Source organism: Copadichromis virginalis, linkage group LG13, assembly GCF_057382275.1.
Source record: "Copadichromis virginalis isolate Kocher_CV1m ecotype Utaka linkage group LG13, C_Virginalis_male_GT1.1, whole genome shotgun sequence".
Lineage (NCBI taxonomy): Eukaryota > Metazoa > Chordata > Actinopteri > Cichliformes > Cichlidae > Copadichromis > Copadichromis virginalis.
In genome coordinates this window covers 24,833,264-24,860,230 of record NC_140630.1, presented here as the reverse complement: position 1 = coordinate 24,860,230, position 26,967 = coordinate 24,833,264, and the positions used below count along the sequence as shown (strand labels likewise).

The 26,967-nt window shown below is 41.4% G+C and overlaps 1 protein-coding gene across 3 annotated transcripts; it reads left to right on the top strand.

Moving 5' to 3' along the window:
• mymx (myomixer) lies at positions 1–26,278 on the top strand. Of its 3 annotated transcripts, none has more exons than XM_085478166.1 (34): positions 1–577; positions 1,105–1,194; positions 2,428–2,571; positions 5,125–5,271; positions 5,743–5,934; positions 6,866–6,949; positions 7,169–7,287; positions 7,390–7,504; positions 7,586–7,663; positions 7,765–7,880; positions 8,918–9,080; positions 12,476–12,621; positions 12,710–12,806; positions 13,126–13,275; positions 13,529–13,678; positions 14,179–14,435; positions 15,496–15,631; positions 16,298–16,492; positions 16,810–16,962; positions 17,833–18,050; positions 18,382–18,565; positions 18,650–18,805; positions 18,991–19,347; positions 19,604–19,723; positions 21,468–23,399; positions 23,825–23,959; positions 24,053–24,127; positions 24,208–24,294; positions 24,400–24,491; positions 24,595–24,680; positions 24,760–24,823; positions 24,911–25,125; positions 25,578–25,724; positions 25,827–26,278. In XM_085478166.1, exons 1-34 carry the CDS (start codon positions 86–88, stop codon positions 26,090–26,092), a joined length of 7,158 nt encoding a protein of 2,385 aa, XP_085334292.1. In that variant the 5' UTR covers positions 1–85; the 3' UTR covers positions 26,093–26,278. The 3 variants fall into 3 exon arrangements, with proteins under 3 accessions (XP_085334292.1, XP_085334291.1, XP_085334293.1); XM_085478165.1 differs by having other exon boundaries at positions 6,863–6,949; XM_085478167.1 differs by lacking the exon at positions 19,604–19,723 and having other exon boundaries at positions 6,863–6,949.
• Positions 26,279–26,967: the final 689 nt, after the last annotated feature.

Sequence of the window (26,967 nt, the reverse complement as noted above, 5' to 3'; positions counted from 1 at the left end):
AAGGGATGAAACAGACTTTTTTTCAGAGCTCATTTGGACCTAAGCAATTTTGTTTTGTTTTTGTTTTCTTATTGGGACACTAGTCATGTCTGAGAGTATTGTGAGGAAGGTGCAGCCCTTTACCATTGGGACAAGGCTGTCAGCTCCTGCTGTGGCAAAATGTCAGGATTTTACAGAGAGTTATCTGCCTGGCGAGACTCTGGATAACTGTGTGCTGCAGCACAATCTGAACTCGCTCTACCTCAGTGGATCACAGGTGTGTGCACATGGACCCTGTCTCGTCTCGCCGATTGTCAAGCAGGTAGCCCCCGTGAAACACAACCAAGACCGGATGGCAGCGGAGGACCAGCTGAACCAGAATGTTGCCTCTGCCTCTGCTGTCTCCAGATCAATAAAGAAGATCACAATCTCTGGGAACAAAGACAGGCCAGAGAACAAGATGACAGCAGAGCCTGCAATTACACAGTGCACATCTGAAAACAACAATAACAACAACAACATCAGCAGCACATCAGAAGTACATCTGCCAAGGATAGTGGGTGTGAGCTGTGAGAATAAGCCCACTTCTCAATTTAAGGTACAAGACTGCATGCACACATAGAATTCTAACAATAAAGAAAAAATATGACTCAAAAAATATGGCAGTGCATTAAAACTGTTGTTAAGGTAAAAAAAAAGTCTAAATATAGATAAATATTTTTTGTCAAATATATGTGTAGCATACCTTTAGTTACATAAAGGATATTTGATAAATTGGCTATTTTAAAGAGTTTCAAAATAATTAACCTTAAACTTGAAGAGGCCAGTTTTCCAACACTGTTCTGCTTTAATTATAACATTTCCAGTAGAATATGAAAATGATCTAAACATGATCTTTTAAAAACAGAAAGTTATTAAAGAAATGGCTGTTAATCGAAGATATATTTGTTTTACTAGCTCCAACCGAAAAGGCCTGTTGGAATTAGTCACAAGCACGTGCGCTTTCACATCGTGTAAAACGTTAATTACCAGCGTTCATTTTTGTCTAGCTTTCTTTCTTTTTTTTTCATTCATTATTGACATTTCTCGTCCCTCCCGGTTGCATATTTTATCCTAATATTTTAGGTTTTACTCAAAAAAGAGAGCAGCGATGAATTTCAGCCCATGCAGGGACAAACCAGACCGAAAGCGAACAGAGAGAAATCCCTACAACAGGTAAGATGCAAGCTAACTGCTAAATTAATGTCAAATAGTTAGCATTATTTAAAAGACATGTTTTAGAGTAAAAGAAGTGGTAAAAGAAGTGGAATTTTGAGGCTAAAATATTTTGTTATTACTTACTGTGCTACTGTGAGCAGCTGTCTTTAGTGTTTTATTTAGACTAAAGGAAAGCTAGCCCTTGTTGGGGGTTTCTTTATAGCTAGCTGCTTTTATATTATAAATTTAAAGCTAAGTGACACAGGGGTGGAAAACCAGTTCTAAGAACAGTGTGTTTTGGTTGAATGCTACCCAGAATACTCGTTGTTTCCTCTTGATTTTGCTGTCGTGTATTTAAGACACGTTATACAGAACAAATAAACACTAAAAGTATATTTGTAGGATGTTGTGTAAAGCTAGTGGGCTGCTGGATTTGGCCGGTTCCAAGCTGAAGTCATTGCGTCTTGCGGATGAAGTGCTGTGTTAACAGCAGAGCTTGCAGAGGCAGGGCCCACTGGAAAACATGAAGTCAGGAGTAGATGTTAACAAAAGAAAAGGCTAGCTGAAGTACTTGTGGAGGCTGGTTGTAATAATACACAGACTGCCATGGCCTTAATTCCCCTTCAAGAACAAAACAAGGAGTAATTTTTCACATAATTTCCTATTTTGTTACCACAACAATACTTTGAGTTTACTCTGCTCATGTATTATTCATCCACGTTGTCAAAATGTTCTTATTACAAGAGATAAAGTGGCTTTGGTGCCTGTACCTGTGCAGGTAATAATGAGCGAACGTGATCTGTCAAGGCTCTTTAAAGATGACATGTTTACACATAAGCCTGAAAAACATTGGAGGATCTGCCTGTTCCTGCTTCCCTCTTGTGCCCAGATGTTTCCTGATTGGGGACCAGCAGGAATGCTTGTCCATTAGTGAACTTGTGCCAGTCGTGTTCATTTCATCCTACGTGGTGCTGACAGTAGGTTTTTGTTAAGAGAGACCTTGGGGCCAGTCTGCCATGTGTTTCTAATGTGCCTGGATGGCGAACATAGGTATAATCAACGTAAGCGGACACTTAGACATCCTCTGATTGTGAAGTGATATTGCTGGAGAGCTGTGCCTCTTTCTTAAAGGTTTGTCAGAAGCAATCATCATCTGGTGTATGGTTTTATCTGTTTAAAAAAAAAGGTTTACGTTGGAGACAAACTGCTCTTGTGTTTTCAACACTTTCTCTGTGTTGCATGCTCACACAGATATCAGTACCTGAACCGCAGGAGGATGAGCCTCAGAGGAAAGAAAGCCATCCACGCACACCGATTGAAGGGTCGGCAGCTGTTACACCTCCAAGTGACTGCTTCACTCAGCGCAACTCACTCTTCAGCAAGGAAGTACTGCAGGTAACACGAGGAAGGCATACCAGCGTATTAGCATCAGTAGCTCCTCGTGGTATTTCAGTGGGTTTATCATTTGTTTTTCACTCTTTGACATACAAGCTTTATTTTCCTGCTCTCCGTCTGTTTCTAATGTCTAATAAATAAGGAAAGATTTGAAGAGATACTTTTTCTATGGAGCTTCTCGTAAATTTGCAGCCTCTTATTTTACAGTTAATTAATCAGAATCTGTTTTAATCTATAAATGCTACAAAGACCACAAGCTACAGTGGGCTGATCCCAAAAGAAACATGTTATGCTGTTCAGTTAAAATCAGAAAGGAAATTGCCTGTTGTATGACCCTCAGAGGAGAACAAAATATGTACTGATTCTTATTTTGTCCCTAAGAACTGTATGAGCTGTGTTCGGCTGAGGGAAGAGAGGGAGGGGAAACCGCCACAAGCAATTATTTGGGGATGAGATCATTGTTTGGCTCCATCCCTTCACGCCTATTGCTCAGAGAGACTCAGCCAAGCAGCACAACTGGTTGTGTTATCTCACTGCTGCGTTTACCCCAGCACACACAAGGACATTTTTCAGCGAGTTCGGCTGAGGGACATTTTTGTCCAGCAGTTGGCTTTGCCATCAGACCTCTGTCGAGCAACCATCCAAGTGATAGGCGAGAAAAAAAAAAGAATTACATTTGAATATGATGTATGTATGTGTTAAAAGCTTTGTAGCACATTAATAAGCTTACTAGACCCACTGGACACAGTGGAGGATGCTTTTGTATGTTCACGGTTTTTGACAATTGGCTTTATAAAAGTGGAAGTTTAGGTACCTGGGGACCTGCCTGTTTTACAGCGATTTGGTTGACTGCTATTGCTGATGAAAATGTATTATTATAGTATTACATTTCTGTCAAAGTGGAAGTGAGCCTTCCAGGGAGAGACTTTTAATGGCCCCCGATGGTTCGAGCTAGGGGATCGGAGCGGGTCACAACATGGTGCAGCAGGACTTTGTGTAGAGCCATCTGTCTCCCAGGCTGCTCTGCAACATATCTTGCCTTTCACCATTTCATTTTCAAGATAGAGAAATAGAGAAACTTCAACCCCCACAATGTTCTCTGGGCCAAGTTGCATTACAAAAGAGGTAAAAAATGTGGCCCGTTAATAGATATTTTATAACTGTCAATCAACTGTCCTTGTTTTCTCTATAAATTCCAAAATCAGATTTCTTTCAACTTTTTATATTTATTTTAAAATTTGTTATGTATTAACTGCAATGTTTATTTATGTGGCCATATTTTTTTTAAACTGCAGTCCTTCTATTCTTTGTGGCTAGACTAAGGCCCAACTGTATGATTTGAACAGACCATTGTTGTGCAGAGTGGACAGGAAGAAACAAGGGAATCATAGACTTCCTGTATGAGGTCATTATAATGCCATGGGAGCCAGTGTGAGAAGATAGGGGCAGGCCTGTTTTGTCAAGCTCTTTTCCTTCTGTTGAAACCAGAAATACGCCCGTTACCCTGGGGGCCTTGTAAAGTTAATGACTTGCTCCTCTGGGGAGCAGTGACATCATATTTTAATCTAGAGCAAAAAGCTGTTTGGTGGATGTGTCATGTGCGGTCTTGATGTTTCATTGATTTTAAAGTGGAGTTGCTACAGAGTTTATTATTCAATGTCAGTCGCACCGAATTCCTTGGGAAATAATGCTCTGATGTAATGTCAAGGTATGATGACTTATTTGTGTGTGTAACTGTCAGTTGACGTACACAAAAGCAGCGCTGTGAAAAAAAGAAAAGTCCGGATCAGTCTGACAAGTAGAAGAACCTGAGCTGATTTATTAGTTTTTGTAACTTAGGCGGGCCACTGACTTCCATGCTGTGTTCTTTGCAGAAAACAAACACGTACTTTCCAACGCTTTCTGATTTTGGCCACCTGGTTTGGCCTTCTCACTCCATACAGAAGGCTGCCAGAAAAGGCTGCTCTGCAAGACAAAGTCTTATGCAATGGAGTCGAGGCCCTTGCCAAGAGAAACTTCTGCTCTGTATAACATGACACTGGAGAACAAAGAGCTGGTCTTGATGTGCTTGATGTGCTGTATGCTGTATTACAATAAGACGGGGGGAAAAAAATTCGGTCTTTGCTAGATATGTAAAATGATGACTGCTTTTGTCTAGTGTACTTTCATGCAGATGATATCTCACAATCCAAGCTCTAGATCAGCTTAAGGTGTGAAATGACTCGCTGCAGAAGAAAAAAATAGAATATACTGTTGGTCCAAATGTACAAATCAGTCTTCACCATTAATTTTCACATGTACAAGGAAGCATTGCGTCACTTTTATGGGTCCAAAATCAGTTTTTGTCATGTCTGTACTTTGTCACTGTCACAAAAATCACCAAATTGTTGTGAAAATTTGGCCAAACAGCACTGAATACATGCTCCCTAAACCAGCATGAAGTGTGTAAAGCAGTCTCACACACTCTCAGATTCAGGTCAGCAAACATATTAGTGAATAACAATGTGAAGCATGACTGAGACATTTTTGCCTGTGTTTGTAATTTGGATGTAGGCTGAGGCGTGGATCAAAGGCAAGCTACAGGATTTGAAGGACGGATGTAATATTCAGTGCTGCCCCCTGGAGGATTGGGAAGACGCCTCACAAATACTTCAGAGAGATCTTAAAGACTTTGAGAACACCCTGATTCAACTCAACCAGGTGGGAAAGTTATTCAAGATGAGACTGGACACTAACTGAAATATCACAGAGTTACCAAAACAAGCACATCTGAGCACCCTATGTCCAAAATTAAATGTTTATTTTAACTTTTTAACACATAATGGGCATCTGAATGTAACCATTAATCACTGCGTTTGGTGTTAAAAGAGCCTGTCAAATCATATAACACATAACATAATGGTAGGCACTTCCAGGCAAGAGAAAAGAGGAAACCTCAGTATTCCAGGCGACTCTGTCAAGCCAGTTTATACTTTCTCCCACAGGAGAAATGTTTGGAAATTGTGCATTGGTCATAATTAACATTGCTCGGCAGACAGGCCGGCAAGGGCAGAAGCAGAACTCTGAGAGTTTTCAGGAGTATATCCAAAACACGAATGACAGATGTGTTGCCTCTGCTCTGGGTGACAATTCAAATGAACAATGTCTTTGTGTTTCTGTGTGTTTTAAAAGATGGGTGAGCAGCTGATCTGTAAACTGAATCCCACATCTGATTTGGTAAAGAAGCAGCTCAGTCAGCTCAGGGACCAGTGGCAGACCCTCAAACAGATGGCTGCAAATCAGATGAGGGCCCTAGGAGGAGCCAAGAACCTGCAGGAATTCAACAAAAAGGTGGACAAGCTGGAGGCATGGATTAAAGAGAAGGTAAGGAACATATCAGTCTTTCTCTACTTTTATACTACATACAACTAAAATTTTCAGTTCAGGAGGAAGGAGCCAACCTTTGTGGGTTACTGGGTAAACTCAAAGTATTTTGTAATATTGGTTGTCTTTACGATGCAGGTATTTCCTTCAATATGTCTTATTTTCTTAAATTCAACACCAACAGGGTAAAATGTAATTTACGTTTTCTTTTTCTTTTTTTTTGCAATGTTTTGTATTTCACTGTTAATTCCTGAACATGTTTCATTTTTCTTATCCTGTTCACATCACCTTTGTAATCTCCCTACATTTCTCTTTCCCCTTCGTATTTATCAAAGCAGGCAATCCACATATTAAAAAACAGCAGTTAATAATGCTCTCCAACTTCAACAATTATGCCAAAACAGTTGGCCCAGAGGCAAATCTGAGTCTACAGGCAGCTCCAATCAACATTTGTCAAGATATTAGTCACAAAAACAGCACTTTCCAATACAGGAAATTAGCTCAGTATCCTGAAGACATCTCTGGTTTGTGTATGTTCACCGGTGTAAAACATCTGCCTGTCATTATCAAAAAGCAATCATCTAATTCATTTTAGGCCTATGTTTATCTCTCTGTTCATGTCCGTGTCTGGCACAAGGGAACTGATGATTGATAATGGACCTGTGGGATTGTAATGGAGGATGCTGGTTATGAAGTCTATAAAACATCCACCCTAGGAGACGTATTCTCCATTACGTTCCACTCATCCTTTCCTCTGTCCCTTAGTATCAAGTTCAGAGTTCCTCACTGCATGCTGAAGGCTATTTCTGTTTAGCATCTTGCTTGGTAGCAGAGGTAATGTGGTTTAATCCTGGTGCCTCTGAAAAAAAAATAATGGTTGGGTTCCTAACTAATGGGGGCTATAAACACTGACTTTTATGTGTGCCAGCAGGAAGAGGAACAGTGTCTGGTGAATGTCCTGGGGGAAAATGTTGACAAAATGCAGTTGACTAGAAGAATTTTAGATCTGAAACAGGTGAGCTACTACTAATAATTACCCGAACACTGATAAAAGTGTTATAAACAACATTCCTGTGGTAAAAATATATGCATTTCCATATGTTAATAGCTTCCTTTACAGTTTTGTAGAGGTTTTCCAGTAATTTATCTATGGCTGCCTGTAATTTGTCTCCATCAGTGTATGGTAAAGACAGCTGAGGTCATAGTTGGATTGTGTTCTCCTGTTCCCCTGCAGGATGAGCAGCTACACAGAAATCTCCATGAGGAAATCAACAACTTGGCACTGAAACTGGAGAAACAAGGGAAGACAGATAGCAAAAACATATCCAGCAGGAGGAAACACATCAATAAAATGTTTGTCACTTACATTTGACTGAAAAATTGCATGAAACACCTCCAATCTAAAGATTAATTGAAGACTGAGTTTCTCTATGTTGCTGTCTGCTGTTTGTGTAGGTGGCTGAAGATGCAGTCGCATCTGAAAAACTACCATGAAAATCTTCATCTGGCCCTGGAAGTGTCCTCATTTTACCAGCAGGCTGATAATATATTATTTGCTATAAACAGCATGGTAAAACTTCCTGAAAACCTAATTATATTATCATATATTAGATCTGAGAGGCTCTTCCACTCACAGTGTCCCTTCTTTTAGAGGAAAAACATGTCTGTATTGAAAGACGTGGACAGCTTTGGAGATAGAGAAATGCGTGAGATCGCCAGTCAGATCATGGTAAGCTGTGTCTTTTCACTTAAAGCAGCACTGCTTTGTCAGATCTTGAAAGTGTGTTGCAGAAGCCTTCTCTACCTAACCTGCAGGCCTGTGTGTGGTAGATGCTTGATGTGAGTGTATCCCAGCTGTCGAATCTCCGTCCCACCCTGGCTGCCAGTGTCACACGGAAGCAGAGTGAGGTGAAGGATTGCTGGGCACTTCTTCAGAAGCTTTTCAGGTACGCCAACAGGCCAAGGATACCCTAACAACTTTGGTGGCCTTAAATATGTGGACCATTTCACTCAATAATTGGTCCTTTACAACTACCCAGTGAGTTAGAACTTTGTTTTTTCTGTCATTACCCTACTGTTACTGACGTCAGACGTATGCACTGGGAGAACCAAACAGTTTTCCAAATGAAAATGAGCTCTGCCTGAAGAGTTTTCTCTTCATTCTGATTATCCGCGTCTAATTTTGGTTTAAATCTGTGAAAAATTACAAGCAAAGAAAAAGTCTGCCGTGTCTGTTGACCAGTTAGCACACAGATTATCATTTACCATTTACCTCTCAGTTTAGAATATGAAGTTTTCTGTGCTGATTTGGAATTTGGAGAGGTGTACAACATGAATAATGTATTGGCAAAACTGCAAGTTGAAAACGTGGTTTGTTCACCTCTTACTATTAAAATCCTGATGTCATCTGAAACAGTCTGCTAAATCTGAGTAGAACTTCTTTACAAGCATATTTAGTTATTTTTTTATAGAATGTATAAAATACATTTATTGTTACTGTAACTACAAGCACTATGTAGCCAGACTTTTTTTTCTTTTTATTAACTATCCAGACTTTTGCATCCTTAGACTGATTAGGGTGCTAGAAGCTGTATCAAATTAATGACTACAACCAAAATCATTGATATTTTGTTTCAAGTTCCCAATTTTTGTATCAGAAGGCCATTAGGTTAAACAGATGGATTACTCCATTTGGTGAAATAATCATAATAATAATGATTATAATCATAATATTGCAAAATTTGTAAATTGTGCGAGTCAGAGCTTCTGACATCCATGTACAAAAACTTTCTCATGTTAGTAGCCTATCTTTAGATCCAAATATTACATCATGCCGTCTCTTATCAGCTGCTTTTCAAGACTATTTTAATCAAACAACACAAACACTGGCATGAAACTTCAGAGCCATAATTGGAAAGAATCGCTGGCCTCTGAAGCCCTGCTGTCAGTACTACAGTAACCTCCTGGTCTGCTCACCCTGCAGGAGTGACAAGACCACGCTCTCTCTCTCTGGCTCCACTTTCACCAGGGAAGATTCTGACCTCCTGACACTGGCCCAAGAACCCCAGTGCAACATGGGAATGGAGGCAAATTGTATCATGGGAAAGGAGGTGAAGGAGGAGAAGAATCATCTGAAAGGCTGTGCTGTAAGTAGCTTTTGTATTTCACTGTAATACTGGAGAAACCACATTGTGGTTCCCAAGTAGGAGAGAACAACTCCATCAGTGCTGGCAAAAGATGACACCAGCCCCATTCAGTCCTACAAAATCTGTGGCCTCAGAAAGTGACGCACTTCGTCCTTTGGTTTGGAAACTGCCTGATATACAGCTAAAGCACAGTTTTCCAAAATAGAATTTGACAGATGTGCTGTAAAGCAGTGGCTTCTACTCTTGGCACCCAAAATACTGTTTTCCATCTTCCCTCTACTTAATTATATCATCGGATGTCCCAGTTTTGGAGAATTCCGTGATAAGATGGTTTGCAAAAATACCAATTTTGTGCTTAAATCAGTGCTATAGAGAAAAAAGCAATATGTAACTGTGTTTTCTATTTTTTGCCAATCACCTTCTGTATCATCTAACAAGAGCCCCAGTCTTCAAATGTTGCAAATATTGCCCTGTAGGAGACACAGGAAGAGCTTTTAGAGGTGTTATTTGTGCTGGCACAAGAATTACATAAGTTTCCATGAAAAATGTCAAGCCCTGACTGCACAACATGGTTGAACAGTGCGCCAGAGCAAATAAGCCTTTCCCTCCAAAATTTCACTTCATGGTAGAAAAATATCTTGGCTTTCAACCATTCTAACAAAAGTACAGTCATTGAATTAATACTATATTAACAGAGGGTCCATAGTTCAGTCCAGGGTGAATATTCTAGAGAGTATGTTTATTCCTTGGACTTGACATTCCTTGTCTTGGAGGCCTACAGGAACTTTATTGAACTCGCGGGTCCTCCTATAGTTACCGCACTGCCCATAAACCTGACAGAAAGTCTGATTATCCAGAAATGTAAGTGTGGTTAAAACCAGTAATTATGTGAATATTTAGTCTTTAAACTTAGCGCATTACATTTCTTTGATTACAGTGGCTGTTTGAGTTTAGCCTAGAGCAAAGCTGTTCTTGTATCGCTGACCTTGAGCACTTCTGATCCCTGCTGGGCCCATGTCCTAACTTTGTCAAGCCAGAAAGTACAGATGCTTGAGAAAGCAAACTTCATTCTTTCCATTCTTCTCATGTTACTATTTCAGTAAATTTCTCTACTCATGTTTTCTCGCATCTCACCATCTGTGACAGGAGCCCATCAGGGCAGCAAACCTGACTCAGTTGTTGCTCTACAAACACTGATCTTGTTGCCATGGCATGCAGGACGACCTTGAGTGAATGGTTAGAATGGTCTTTATTGCACTAGGAGTTAGTAGTTGCCTGGGTACACTGACTATGGGAGCTTTACTTGTCACTGTTTTATGGAAGGGTTAAAAAGACACTCCATGAAAAAGCTTGGCGCCTTAAAGGCCAAACGCAGTGCTAAGCACAAGCACAGGTACCTGTTAAAACAGTAAGAGTAATTTGTCACATAGTTTCACAGCACCCTAGTGTATGGAATTGAGCCCATTACTTTTAAGGGTGCAATGACGCAGTTACATGGATCTTTAGGTTAATAGTGACTGTGAATTATTTGCACATTTGCATATGTGTTCATGTGCACATACACAATGTATTTATTCTCTCTGTTGCAATAATTCAGTCAATTAGCTGTAAAGGTTTTAGTGTCTATACGTGCTTCAATATATGCATCCATGTCTGTTTTAGCCGTATATAGCCTCTTGTTTCTGAAGGTAAACATGGCTATCATCTGTTTCTCTGGCTAATTGTAGCCAGATGCTACTGCTGGAGACCAGATGGGTCTGCTGCTAAGTGATAGTTCTTGGCTGACATCATAGCACACTACAGAAAGACACACAGGGTGAGAGGAGATCAGCAGAAAAGGGATAGGAAGGAAGAGTGAACAGTATGCTGAAATGGTAAATGATTGGATAAGATGGTAAAGCACAGAATACCATTAAATATGACATACCAAATTGTTAAACGGCTATTTTTTCTGTAGCTGATATTCTGCCAAAGTGAAACGACACGACTTGTTTACAGTGGAGTGCCCTGCAAAAATGAAAGACAGAAGCAAATGCCTGTCTGCAGAGGAGACCTTAGCAATGATTATAAATTCTTTGACACGAGGTTTTTAGCTCTACTGCTTTAGCACATAAATGGGCCTATAATTTGCCTCTATGAAACTCAGCCTGGCCTATAAAATGACTGGCATGTTGGTAAATGATGTTAGACCCCTACAATTTACTGCACTTTGCATAATTTTGGAGGCGACACTTTTCTTTGCTCCCTGCCTCACTTTTTCTATAAGCCCAGTCAGAAAATAATATGATTAAATTAAGGGCCCTCCATAAAACACTGTTATAAATGGATTTTTTGTATTTTTTGTATAATTGCTATGGCACATTGCTAAGTGCTTCCATAACTTTATAATTTCATATTCAGTATATATCATCTGGTTTAGTTAAGAGAAGCAATCAAAAACTTACATGTATAGCACTGTATAGTTAGAAACAGCACCAACATCAAGAAGTAATTACCGAATAAAGCAATAAAAAACAGCCTAAAACACTTGAATTAAATATTTGTATACATACATATACATAATTATGAAAACATCAGTTTAAAAGAAAATATGTTGTTGTAGTACACAGCTGCTCGCAGCAGGATGAAGAAGGTAAAAGACCTGCACTCAGGATAGCCCAATGTAGCAGTCCAGATACTTGTGGCTCTCATTGGAAACTCTTCAGTAGAGCCCTTTGGCCAACCTTTAAAATACTCATATGGTTGTAAAAGTAGCTTAGTGGCTGTTGACGTCTTTAATATATTTCTGCCCATAGACAAGGTTGATCGCTGTGGCATTGACCTTTCTAAAAACTCCAGAGTTCTCAACAGAGTCGGGGTGGATGACCATGGAAATCACTGTCTAAAGCTGAAACAACACTGCTGCTTTAAATGGGAGCAGGGGCATGGGAGTTTGAGGGTTATATTTCTATCTACAATGGCTCTTTTTATGATCAGAGTGGTTTAACATATGTTAGTAACGTTGTGCTCATTCATTTTGTAATTTCACATTTTTAAACCTTTCTTGCCATCTTTAGTATTGAAAAAGTTTGATGCTGTCAAACAGAAATAGCTTCTACTCTGAGACTGGTCTGGGCTGTTTCACTAAAAATAGCGAACCTTTGTGAGTATGTTTTGTGTCATTTACAGGAGAAACTCCGGGCAGCTGTCCATGTTGTCCAGCGTCCAGCCACATTGTAACATTCACATTAGTACTGAGCTACAGCAACGCCTCATTGTCTAGTGACTGTTCACAGCATGAAATCCTCTTTTCTGAGACGTTTAATCATCCTGTCAGCATTAATTCAGCAAAGGCCAAGCATTACTCACACACCATGTTGCTGATCTTTTGGATTTTCCTACTCCTTTGTCCACAGAGTACTGCTGACGGTGGGAGTGGTAGACGAACACAGAGCTGCCAAAGCCAGGAGCAGCAATCAGTGAACCACACCTCTTTACCAATGAGAGACAGCCCTGTCTGCATTGATGATGCTATCGTCGGAAATCAATTGAAGGGGGAAAGGTGACGTTTCTGCCTGGCTTCTCTCGCCATCTTACATAATGAAAGGTCTTTATGTAAGTCATAATTGGAGTCTATGTTTTCTTTGCAGCAGGAAGCCCAGAACAGAACCCAAGATTGCCACCCCCTCTTCAGGCCACCCACAGCTTCACATACAGCTTCAGAGGTTCACTGTGTCTGCTGACAAGGTGACTACTTCCCCTGCCAGTCACACCCACTATTCTCCCGACAATAGAAATCAATTTGCAAAACTGTTTCCATGCTCCACACATACAATTAAAAGTACAAAAACAGGTTAGCTGGCAGTAAGGACTGTGCCTTCAACATCAGAAGTGATTGCTGTTAATTGTCAGCATAGCATTTGTACTCCGCAATATGGCCATGTATTTTTGCATTAACTCATATCTATCACTTAGAAGTTGTTTATGTGGTTTCCTGTAGCCTCAGCAGCTAAATCATATGTGTAAACTGTTCCTCATTACTCTCTTTGCTTTTTTTCCATCTCAGACTTTGTCATGGCTCAAAGACAACGTGTCCATGGCTACACAGGTGTGTTCAATAGCCAGTTTTGAGGGGCTGGAAGCAGCAAAGAGGTGTCAGCAAACCGTTGAGCAGGAAATCCTTAACAACCGAGCCAGGATAGAGGTGGTCAAAAAGGTAAACTGAAGCCCACTGTCACATTCACAGTTTCTCTTGAAATAAAGCACTGAATGAATTCCTTTAAAAAAATCTCCCCACATTTTGCAACTTGGGTTTCTTGGCAGGTCTGGTTTATTAATCAATGAGCTGACATCACGTCTGAGACAACTTTACTTACCCAAAGCTTTAGATTAGTCTATAGTTACAATATAAAATCCACTTCATTTCTTATTCATAATTTTCTTTCATCACTTTAATGAACCTTCCTTAGGAGGGCCACGGGCTGGTCCGGGCACAGCACCCGGGAAGCACAAAGATCGAGGAGTTCCTTGGCCAGCTGGAAGTCCTGTGGGAAGAACTGAGGAAGAGACACCAAAGGAATGCTGTCTTTCTCCAGGCCTCAGAAGAGCTGGGTTTTAGGGTAACATTCTTTTTTTTCTTTTTTTTAAAGAAAAGAAAATAGTTCACAGGCTGTTCTCTCTTCTCTGTTGAAATTTATGATTATGACAAATTATCCTGGATCCTTTTTATCCCTACTAAAAGCTTTCTGTTCAGCCAGATCCTGAGCTGTATGCATGCACTCATGGTTAGAAACTTGTTTACTTTATCACCTTAATTGGCTGAGTTGTTGAGATGTAGTCACAACATTTTATGAAGGCTAATCCAAGGAATATAAAATGTGCTCAGATATAATTTGATTATGACTTGGAAAGAGGCTGCAAATCCAGATTGATGACCTAGTTGGAAACCATGAGTCATGTAAGTCTTAGCAACTACTTCCACGTATTATTGTTGTCTTTGAACAGTGCCTTTGGTAGTTTAAACTGTGCATTAAATCACCTTGAAATTAAAGCAGGAAAACTTCTATAACATGAGACATAAATTGCACTCCCCCAACCTCTCCATGTCTGTTCTGTACAGGTTGTGAAAGTGCTCCAGGCCCTTGGCAGCTTGGAGGCCTGGCTGGAGTCTGTGGAGCTTTCCATGAAGGAATCTGTCTTAGCCGGTGACCCTGAAACAATGAGCATGGCTGAGAGGGAAAGCCGTTTGCTGGAGAAAGAGGTGGCATCCCGTAGCCTGGAACTCAGTGCTCTGAGGCAGGAGGTGGACCGCCTTCATAGTCACAGCCACCCACGTACACGAGGGCTACCGGCACGCATGGAGGAGGTGGAGAAAAAGTATGTTAGAAAGATAGGTCAAGGGTAGCCCTTTGATATTTGTCATCATGGAAAGTTCATGTTATGGATCTGAGCAATGAGACTCTGGTGGTTTTTCTCATCACTGTGGTCAGGAAATAAAGGAAGTCAGTGTTTCCAAGAGGTCACAGGTTTGGGCTTGCCATGTTTGTAATCCAACATGGAAGAGTTTGTTCATAAAGCTCCCCAGTTCTTATTTAAGACAAACAGTTTCACCCCATAAACCACAAATATATATATAAATATATCCATAGATTTTTCTCTAAGTTGGCAAAAATATCTCTCCATGTGCTCATCATTTCATGGCCAAAGTTTATTCATTTGTGATTCATGCAGCACTTAGTGAGGTCTACCCCAGAGTTTTGACATGCACTTCACCCACAGCTTGTCAGTGTGTGTCAGAGTCACCCATTCCGTGTTTGCAAGATGACGCCTCTCTTTTTGGTTGGCCCTTGAAAGACAGGTTGTTGCCATGGACTCTCACTAAAACTTATGATGCTGGCTGGTTTACCCAACATACCTGTGTCTATAAACAGAAGTTCAGACTCTGTAAAGAACACCAAGCTGACCAAAGAAAATACAGATGTGGAAAGGTCTCAGTTTAAGTGTTTCCAGGGTGGGGGTGTTAGATGGGGTAGGGATGGCCACTTGTGTAGTCTGAGGTCCTGTTGATGCAGGAGGCTCTCGCTAAGCAGCTGAAAGACACTTGTTATGATGTCATTATTTAACAGTGCACACAAGCAATGTAAGGGTCATTTATTCTGGAAAAATACCCTTTCAAAAAGATCCCTTTACCATTTCCTATATAAACTCTGCACAGTGGAGGTACCTCAGTGCACTAAAGTACAGGATATGTTTATGTGACACATGATATATGATAACATAAGCAGTGCTCTAGCACAGTACGAGTTACCTAGTAAGATGCTTGCGGTCTCTGTAATGTGGTTCTGCTGAAGGATGCAAGGTTGTATATGTGGATGTGGTTTACCATTTAGGTGTAACTTTTGGTTATAACATCCCTGCTGGTGTTTGTGTTTCCCAGGTACCACCGTGTCCAGAGTGCCCTGACCCAGCAGAGCTCTGAGCTGCAGGACACGCGCATGCTGACCGAGTTCCTGGAACGTGTGGAGCTGGAGGAAAGCCAGGATCTCAGTGGCAGTCAGTACAGATTAGGGCAGGTAGGTAAATTTTTCAATAGTGGCATTTAAAGGATACGCTTGTAAAAAGTTTTAATAAAAAAAATATATTGTTGTGCATGTGTAGCCAGTTTTAGCATTACAGGTAGCTTTAGTTTGTTGTGAAATTTTGCATTCTACCTGAAAATCGGTAGTTTAAATGGTAAGTACGCTGGTTCTTAAATATACTTTTCTACTCTATCTGAGCACTCAAAGCACTTTACACAAATTCCCTCATTCACTCATTCGCACAAGCACTTTTTTCTAAGCTCTTTCTATGTAGGTGCTTTTATCTAACATTCATACACATTCAAACTCTGAGGGATTTATTGGAGAGCAACAGACTGGAGCAGACGGGGATCAAACCACCAACCTTCCCATTAGTATGTGACCTGCTCCACCACCTGAGTTACAGCCACACTGCAAACACAATATAAATCCATTTTATGAACTCTACAACAGCTTTAAACTAAAAGCAGTCCTTATCAAAACTGTTGACAGTGTTCTATGAATTAATCAAAATAATATAGTATAAGAATTTTTAGATTAAATTATAAATTCAGGAGTGGCAGTATTGCAATGCACTACTACTTTTTCTCATTCACATTACTACCATTTTAATTCAGTTGAACTTGGCAAATGAATAGTAACTCTTTTTGTACCTAACAGCCTCTCCACAGTGAAAATTCCCCAGCTCCTACTTTGCTGACACTTCAGAACAGCGGCAGTGGTGAGCCTCTGTTAGAAACCATGGGAGACCCCGTGGAAGAGCTACGAGAGGCTGTAGAGATGCTGAATGACACAGTGAGAGAAAGAGGTCGGTCACAAAGCCACGACCAGGCTATCCAGGAGCTGATGAGCAAGGTAAGAAGAGGAGATTTTAGATATATATATATATCACACACACAATGGCAGTGAATGAGTTAATAGGCCCAAGACAGGCCACCACTCCCCCTCACATGTGTTTTTTTGTGTTATTTCAATTTACTCTTGGTTTAAGAAAAAAAAAAAAAAGTACACATTTTAAAAAAGCACATACGCAGATGGCTGGAGGGGAATCCATGACACCATTTTAAACTAATTTGCAATGTGGCTCTCATTGGAAAACAAATAATGTACACTGAAGTATAATGACTTAATAACATCCTATGAGTACTCATGATGACTTGGTGCATCGCCAGCATGCCAGCCTGGCAGTGCGCGTGGAGGAGTGCGTGTGCTTCAGCAAGGATCTGAGCCTGGACATCCTGGAGAAGGAGACAGACATGGCCATTCAGTGTGAGCCAGATCGCTGTGGCCTAGAGGCTCTGCGGGAGGAGCAGGACCACCTGGAGGTGAGAGAAAGATGCCGGCACATGTTGTGATTATGCTGTAAACATCTGAAATGATTCATTTCTGGTAATGCAGTCCAGTATTCCATTACACTGATGTTGGATTATGGACAGTTTGCCCTGTGTATTTAAAAAAAGGGAAGTCCCCCCAACCCCGACTGTCTTATAGTCACCTCCAACACATTGTTCCACAGTCTGTTTCCTGTTGTGACATATTTTTTCACAACAACAACAAAAAAAGCCTGCCTTTTCTCCTTTGTGCTATGAGCAAGCTACATAGAGCAAGCAAAAGTTTGTTATTCCCGTGGGATATTTATTTGTGCTTGCATGAGTCACTGTTGTGTTAGCTCTCAAAGTGTATGTGTGTGTTTATGAGCAAATCTGGTAGGGTGTGTATGAGTGTCCACGGTTCACAGGGTTGGAGATGTGAAGTTGGGGATGGTAAAGTTCTGTGTGAGTCATTTTCTGGGCAGTGTTATGTTTATCACACGCACACACAGCTGTCTGTACTTGATACCTTTGAAAAGCAGAAATGACCTAATCTCCCAAACTGAAATAACTGTGCCGTCAGCAGACAAGCATCTACAACTCAGTGTTCTTGTGGCTTACTGTAGCTGAGAAACGTTATGAAGTAGTGGTCCCAGAGAACCCTCAACACTATTAATTACTGCCTCGTCAAAAGGAGGACAAAAAAATTCAGACTGCAAGCTAGCTATAGCGTGGCAGCCCATATGTAGACCATATGGGCCTCTAACTGAATAATATGCATTAAGCTATGGAGATGAGGTCATAGTCAGAGATACAATTGGTACAGGCTGTTTGAGTGAGTGGATTTGATGGGAGATGATAGATTCTTACTGTGATTCTCCACAGACTGACTACGAAATCATCAGGGAGGAGGTAAAGGAGTTGCAGGACCAGGCTTCTCGACTGAAGGATCTGTGCCCAGAGAGAGTGCACGTACTAGATGCAAAAATTCAGGCTACACTGCAGGCCTGGAACGAGCTGGGAAAGAGCGTGACAGAGAACAAATCACGTCTGAAAGAGTTTGCGCAGCTCCAGGACTTCTTCAGGAGCTACCTTGCCATGATGTAAGCAGGGCGTGAGGATGTTGTGACCCTTTTCTGGGCCTCAAGTTATTTCGTAATCAACTTTTGTGAGAACATCTGCCCCTTACAACATCTATCAAGGAAAGAACAGGATGTTCTCATTGTCAAGCACAGGTCCCTGGGGAAGTGTATAATTTAAGATGTGCTGAGAAGGTCAGAGCAAGTTTCCTGGGCTGAGTGTGACAGGGCAATGAATGTCTGTCCTACCAGGGAGAGCCTGGTCATTCTCATGCTTTGTGAATGTATGGTTTTTCTCACAGCCCTGTTGCTTGTCTCCTCCACTACCTCCCACCCCAACCTGATCTCTGAATAGCTCATGGACAGAAGACACCAGGTCATGCATTTTCTCAGATACCACCTTGCATTTTGGGAAAGACGGGCAGACATCACTGGTTGCAGAGCTGGATATGCAAATTGAGCAAAAGTTTGAGGAGTTTGATGAGCTGGCCGCCACAGGCAAAAATCTTTTAGACAAGGAGCACCACCTCACACAAATGGTGAGCAGGGTTTCACACGTGACTTTCTTTGAATATATTTTTGTTTTTATTTGGTTCTACTTTACGAACTCTAATGTCTTACAGGTAAGAGAGCGTATGGAGGAACTGAGGAGTATGCTCGGGTGGATCTTGGTACACTGGAGGGCTCAAAAGCAACAGTGGCTCCACAAGAAGAGCAGACAGGAACCTTCACAGGACAACATTTACTTTGAGGCGACAATGGGCCCGCCATCAACAGAGGTAAATGAGCAGAGGGACACTTACTGTAGAGACAGAATGAGTGAATGAAGGCTGGGGAGAACAATATAGCACCAGTGCATGTATGTTTTTGACAAGTGGAAATTGTAATATAAAATGACAAATATTTGTAGTTCAAAGTGTTTCTAAACCATTGTGTTTTTATGTTCTCTTTCCATGATACATAGAATTCAGCTCCTGAGCCAGAGCCCTTCCATTCTCATCAATCCCCAGTTGTCACCCCTACTGAAGACACAACAAAGGCAAGAAATAGCCAGCCATTGTGTTTGGTGCCCAGTCATGCTGAGAAACATAAAGAAGAGCCATCAGAAGATGGGTATGAGATCATGAACAGCATTGGACCCCAGGATGATCCTCCTAAAGCCAACGTGCTGGTGCTTAAAGAGGGCAGCAGCCCTCCTGTAGGGGGAACAGTCAACCTCATCCTTAGCTTTGGTAACACAGGGGACAGCCAGGTTCAGGTACTTGACCTACCTGCTGGGACAAAAGAGGTAGTGGAGGAGACCTCTGAGCCTGTCCACAGGGTGAGAGACGCACTCATCATTTCACACTATAAGCAGCTACACAGTAATATGGGGCGTCACTATTAATGCCCACATTCACTTCTCTCCCAGAAGCACTGAAACAGATGATATTTGTTACTGTTCCTGAAGGTTAATGCAGTAACACGCATTCCCTGAAACCACACTGCATGGGATCTCCCTTCTTGACTGTCTTGCTGTTCATTCCCCTCTCTCCTTTGGCCTTCACATCTTCCTTTTTCCCCGTTTTCTCCCTCAGCCCACTGTGCCTCAATCTTCTGCCTATAAAAACTTTTGGAGGCGCTGCCAGGGGCTTTTGGAAAATACTTTGGGTAGTTTAAAGCGAAAGAGAAAGATTTATCGGCAGAGTGCAAATGAGGTAAACTGCGCGGTGTGAACTGGCATTGCATGCTGCATCTCGAAGTGTACTGGGACTGCATGCCGTGTGTAGCTCTTTTCTTAAGGGAGCATGCTCTACTAATCTGTTACAAGACACAGCCAGTCTGCAGCTTCCCTGGCTTGTTTCCTTCGCTGTAAGTGAGACATAAGAGTAACGGGAAATAAGTCAGGCCGAGGTGCTATCATATTCATACTGACACCATCTCCAAAGTCGCTGTGGCTGGAAAATTTATAGTTAACATGAGAAAAGTGAGAAAAGAAAACAAACTGTTTTACTATTAAAACTCAGAGTTTCCCCACTTAACTAGAGTCGTAAATGAAAATCTAAAACCAAATAAATTCTGTTTTTAATGTAGTCCTTTCTGTTATGATTTTTAATGGGATGTGAAAAGAAAGGTGCTACTTTTACAATCCATTTGTAAAAATATAAACGTAATGAATAAAGTGATCTACCTGACATTCAATAGGTGAACAATAATGTTCTGTTTTCAGGAAAAAAATATTGTATTTACGTAACTTTTATAATTTACTTTAATGCTTGCAATAGATTTATAACAATACACCCCAAACCACAAGTTGTACAAAATCTGTGTATAAAAAGTTTTTCAGTTGATTTACATTTCTTGGGAATTTACACCGAAAATAAACTGTTATCTTTGCAGTATTCACTACCATATTTAAAGCAGTTTTGCTCTCCATCATGCATTCCAGCCTTAAAAGCAAGAGGAATGATCTCAGTAATCTTGATGCACTGAAAACAAATCTGTGTATTTTGGCAAGTCTGTCTTTGCAGTAATCTGTCAGCAGTCATCGTGCCTTTTCAGCTCATCTTGTATAAACTCAGATGAATTGTTAAGTTCCCACCAGAAAATCACACAATAAAACCTGAGCTTTTTCTTACTGTTAAACTTCTTTGGGCCACAACTTGTTAAATGAGCCAGGATTTAAAACTGAAAAGATTTGCTGACAGAGACAGAATGAGGGTGATGAGTAAGAAGAGCACAATCAGTCTTCTACCTACAGTGAACGTTGACAGAAGCTCTCTCTTCTTTGCTGTCATTTCACTACAAGCCTGATATAAACCTGGTCGTGTTTGACTGCGCGGCTGTGCTAAAGTTGTTTGAAAGCAGTGACCTCATCCTCTCTTCATATGAAAATCATGCTCCAAAATGACTCGCAGCATGAGTGCTCTCTCAAGTGCCAGCAGAGGTTCAGTCATTAGACAGAGAACTGTTGCTGAACTTCGAAGAAAAGCCCCCAGACTGCACACCATGATTTATAGTCTGGGCTTTCCACAGAAACAAGAGATTAGTCACAGAGTTGAAAGGTCAAGACATTACAGCTGCGTATGACGGCATGTGAAGCCACATATGATTCTGATTAAGTCCTGTAAGTGTGCAGTTGCAATAATGTTCATGTTCTTTGTCCTTACATCTAATGTTTTTGTCTTCGATAATTTTTTAATACATTTACATTGTTGTGTCAGATTCATGCATTCCTGAATCCGTTGTATTCTTGGATGTGTGCGATCATTGTCTTAGTCAATTTTGCTCTCATGTCATCGTCCATCTGTAACACATAAAACAGCTCTTGTTCTCACAGAGGGCTGCAAGGCTTCAGCCTGCAGCACGCATGAGTCTATGGTTAACCATTTTTAGTACAGTAATCTCACTAATATAAGAGCTTCCACACATACCTAATATACTTTTTTCTCTTTTTAATAGGTAAGTACCTACTTGCATGTCAAGGATAACAACCTGGCTGCGGCCCCTGTGTATGAGAGCATCACCTTGCCCCGCCAAAAAAGCCGCTCCACAGCCTCAGCCTCCCCGACTTTCTTGCCATCCTCCTCTTTGCCATCCTCCTCAGCACCTGCACTTCAGGGAACCAACGTAACTTTCCACAACACGACAGGGAACGGAGGCAGCTCCATCTTCAGCAGCATCAAGAGAATGGGCAAGAAGCGGAAGAGGAAGAGAGACGCGCGTAGACACACTATCCAGAAAATCATGGGAGTTGAGGAGCAAACAGATGGGATGCCTCATTGTACCTCTGAGACAATCACATACGACACACATACATGGCCACTGAAGGAACGTCGAAGGAAGAAGAAGAATGGGGATGGAGTAGAAGCCATTGCCTATATGAAGAATCCTTTGCTGAAGGACATTGATACAGAGTGTTCAGGGGAATACAGCATTACTCCATATGCTGTTTCAGCAGGACCCACCACTACACCCACAGCAGGTCAGGTGAAAAGCCACTGCAGGTTCCTCTCCTTGGGTTCTGTATTGAGTTTTGATCTACCTAAAGATATGAATCTCATTCCCAGCATTCAGGACATCATTACTATTGCCCCTCCAGAATCAAAAAAAGTAGCCGGGACTGATCCAGACCCTCACTCGCACAAACAAACATTCCTGAGCTCTTTCAGACAGACTAGACCCACTCCCACTGTCACGCATGACACTTCAGCTGAAAGCAGCTTTGCTGAGACACAGCTATCTACATCTCTTGGGAAACATCTTCCTGGTGTGGACAGCGGTTTACAACCTCCACCTTCTCCTTCTGTGGAGGAAGATGAGGATCAGACTGTACAATGTAATGATTTATCTAAAACCCAGGTGGCTCTTTGTGAGGAGGAAAAACAGGAGTGGGACAAAACATTGTCAGAGATTAAAACCAGCACAGCTGAGAAGGATGGGACTGTCCAGCCTTCACAGTTGCATATTTATGTGAACCAAACCTCCACCTCCACTACAGCTATACATAAACACGAGTGTCTTAGTGTTCATACACTCATTAGAGACTTAAATGGACATCAGTACCACAAATGTGCAAGACCCCACAGTTTTCATGAAGAGAGTCCTGGACTTCAGTCAAGCCAAGCTTCCTTCATGAGAGTCAATCTGAAGTCAACAAAGAGTGTTCGACAGGACTCTGTGGACTCTGGCATCTCCACCTCCAGCAGTCTCAAGCTTTGCAAAGATGATGCTCCACGTTCTGATAGCATGCAGCCTAAAGGAGTGGTGAGGAAGCTTATATCTCTTGAAGTGGGAGGTACAGAGTGCACTAAAATAAGAGAAAATGATTCAACAGGTCCACCTTCACGCTCAACAGTGATAGAAACAGAGCCTGTCCACCTTGATCACCAGCAGTTTGAGGAAGAGGAGGAAGAGCTAGAGGACATCTGGAACCAGACTACTAACTACAGGCAGAGCATTTGCTCAGACATCATGTACCAGCCCAATGAGGAACCTTTAGACAAAGCCAAAAAGACACCTTCAGATACAACCCCGACTGTGCTCTACAGAAACCTCGTCACTGCCTCGGCACCCAACCTTCTTGTGGCTGAATTCAAACTGCCCACCCACATTCAGAACCTGCTGGGTTATGAAAAGGGCCAGAGTCCCAAAGATCACCTTCCTCCACTGTCTATAGGAGACAGAAGGTCCTGGGCAGCTTTTCCTAACAGGGAGCCAGCCAGCAAAACTTCAGTGACAGTGAACGAGACTGCTTCAGATCCAGTGAAGCTACCTGATGTAGGGGACAATCAGAGATACATTTATCAGTACAAAGAGGATGAGGAGGAGGAAGAGGAGGTAGAGAAGGCAAAGGTGGGGGCGGAGGCAGACGAGCACACAGGTTGCTTGAAGGTGAGGTCAGGGTGTGATGATCCCACATGACTGAGATTATACTGAAATTACAAAAAGAATTTTTTCTCACACATTGTGGTGGGTGGTCAGACAGACAAGTGTGTCAACAGTTTTTAACGGAATAGATTTAATTACTTTTTCATTATGTAAAAGAAAAGACAAAGACAAATGAATTCAAAGCCAAAGTAAATCAAAGCAGAAGTATATGCAGTTCTAGAGACTTAGTGCTAGGCAGGATAGTAGATTTTATGGTAGTAGATGTAGTAGAAACATGGCATATACTTTATATACTTTCGTATGTCAATATGGCTTGCACATTATGTGTAGTTACTGTGTGCATGTATACTGCTCTCACCCCAGTTGCATTGTAGGTATTCAAGGCAGTATAGCTACATTAAAAAGTTATATCTTCTCACCCTGAACAGGACCCGTCAGTGAGTCTCCTGTCAGTTCATATGGGTTTGGATGGGATCTGTCAGCAAAGGAAAGCCTCACAGAGCCAAGAGGACTTGGAGAAACCTGAGGAGCATGTGGCCTCAGGGTGGCACTGTTTCACCTCAGTGAGTGTTACTGCAGTCTGTAATGGAAATCTGGGCTCTTCTATGAGTTTTCTTTTTTCATTGATTTTTTTGAATTAATTCACTTCCCTTCAGAGTGGAAAACCTGAGCTGCAGTCTATGGAGGGGATGCTTGAGAGGAAGCACAAGCTGCAGCTGGGAGGGAAGAAAGTAAGAAATGTTTAAGCCAGCACAGTCAGCAAATGTAAAGCGTGCAGTCAGCACTACACACTCTTATCTTATTTTCACAGGCACCCTCCAGAGGTTGGAACTCCTACCACGCTGTCCTATATAGACACACCTTGTGCTTCTACCAGGATAGAAAGGAGACTCTGAGGGTAAGCCAAGAAATCACGACAAAAGGAGCCCAAGAGAAAAGTGAGGATTAATAATTGAAGTAAATAGAATGTGGTCACTGATGATTACACTGTGTTGTGCTGCAGAGTTCTGCATGTGGCCTGCCACTGAACCTCATGGGAGCAGAGTGTTTACCTTTCCCAGAATACACCAAAAAACCCAACTGCTTTCGATTAAGGTCAGATTGTAGCAGCTGCTGTTTAATAGAAATATACTGATTTAAAGGCAGTGATGCCTTTCCAGCAGCTGGAACGGTAAAAATCGTGTTTTCTGATCTTTAGGCTCCGTGATGGGTCTGAATATCTGCTTAATGCATCTTCACGCTTTATGATGAAGAAATGGATGATGAAGATACAAGCAAGCACAGGTAAACTAGTTATTTCACAGCTCACACTGAATTAATGTTCAGTATTATTATTCTAATTCATTTGTGTGTGTTTTTAAAGGTCAGACAGTGTGTAGGTCTTCAATATTAGGTGTCCCTTTTAATGAAGATCTCCCCAGTTCCTTGTAAGATGCTTTCATATAATTTGAATTACACAAAATCTTTGATATTAATTTCTGTAAAATAATAGCTTGCAATTCTTTTGTCCACAGAAAGCCCCCCTTCTGTTTTGGATGTCATGATCCAGACGGTTGCCACTGTTCCTCTCAACATGATGTCACCCAACTGTTTCCCAGGCACAACCCACCGGGTACCACCCAGACCAAAGAAATTGTTGTCCTCACCAGAGAGTTAAATCACATGACACAGAGTCACTTCAAGCGTTTGGATGAACATTTAATCTCATCCTCAGATGCGGGCTGCTGCGGTGAGAGCCTCTGCTGTGCAGACAAAAGCTGCATTTATCTGGGACCAGTTTAACAAATACCTCTGCCCCACTTTCGCACACGGCAATACAGAATAAAATAGACCCCATTCTCCACCGCCGGCTTCTGATTAGTCCCACTGGGCTGGTGGTTAGAGGATGCACTCTGTTACTTATTGTTTTACGTACAATTTACATTTGATTTATTTTAAGTGCAATGATTTTATCAGCTAATGTAGTATAAAAGATTTAATTTCACGGCTTTGGATAACCAAAGAACTAGTGAATGGTTGTTGCAGGTACAGTTGGTACCACTAGGGGGAGCTAAAGTATTGTCTACTTGCATATTAAAACAACATAACTAAGACTGGTGCTAATACAATAAAGGGTTTTGCTTTTCCTCGCTCCTCTGTCACTTTAGTCCTATTTTTAATGTTCTCTCTGGCCCTTCCTAGATGTTGATAAAGGCAGCTTAAAGCAGATGATGACTCACAGACTCTCTGGAGGCTTCAAAGACAACGCCTCTTCCTCTCCCCACTCCCCTTTATGCAGCGGTCAGGACTGGCTAAGTAGCAAGCGTCGCTCCCACTCCTTTACTTCATGTTAGTATGCAACTAGTAAAATACATTTTAGCATTTATAATCTATAATATCTGTGTTATTTCTTTTTGTCTTCTAATGTTTTCTGTTTGGTGTTTTTTGCAGCAACTTACCAAAAGATCAAACCCATGTTGCGCACCCCTGGAGGCAAAGGCCTGGAAACAGGCTCCAACTACTGTGTGACTCTGGTGGTGGGAGACAAGTCAACAGACAGCGCATCAGCAAGCAGAAGCTCTGAGCCTCCACTGCTGGCTTTGGCTGGGTGGGAGCAGGACAAATATCAGGACGCAGCTCTGAGGAGCTACGTGAGCCTGCCGCGGCCACGCAACAAGTCTGTCTTCAAAAAGTTCTTTGGGAAAAGGGACCTCTGAGTTTATCGATGATGATTTATAGAGATTGAAAAAATAGTTTCGAATGTGCAGTGCACATATTAAAAACAGTTACTACTGACCATATTTATGATTAAAAGACATACCACAGTTTTATTTTTGACGGATTTTATAGAAATCACTTAGCTGGCTTGAAAGTCCTTATATTAAATCATTTTTATGAGTGTTTATATTCTTTTTCGCGTTTCTTGTTCAAGCAAAAAGAAGAAAAGTGTATGTGTGCACTGTGTAGTTGCAGATTTAAATCTGTATTCCTTCTTTTTGTTTGAGTAGTATTTCTCTTTTTTTGGTAATCTTTGTATAGAAACCCACCTGCTCAGCAGACGGTCTGTTTAGAATCCCAGTGGTATCATCTTGACCTGGTTATGACCAAGTATTCACCATATCCTCAACTCACGATGCTCGTTGTACTATTACATCTTTACAGCTCCTCTGTTTCACATGTTTCATGTGTGTGCGCTTGTGTGTATGAGTTTGTGTGTGTGTGGTGCACCAAACTAATTTACTTAATAACCACAGATCAGCAGTTTGATACTGCCGAGCTTGTTTGATACAGATACTAATGTAGCAGAGACTATTAATAATAAAACATAAAAAAAACTTGCTGTGGTTGTGATTAAAAGAAATCATTTCTAAGACAGTTTTGCTTAAAATTTCTGTTGCTGGAGCTTTGTTGTCATCTCGGGAGGCTTTGAAGAGAAAAGGGATTAGATGAATAGAGAGATTAAAGGCCAAGCTAGGCTAAAATTATCCTCAGATCATTAGTCTTATTTTTGCATATGTAAACCTGACATCATTCAGAAGCACCAGATCCAGGAACTCTGCAGACATGGCTGCATAATTAGTCATGCATAAAG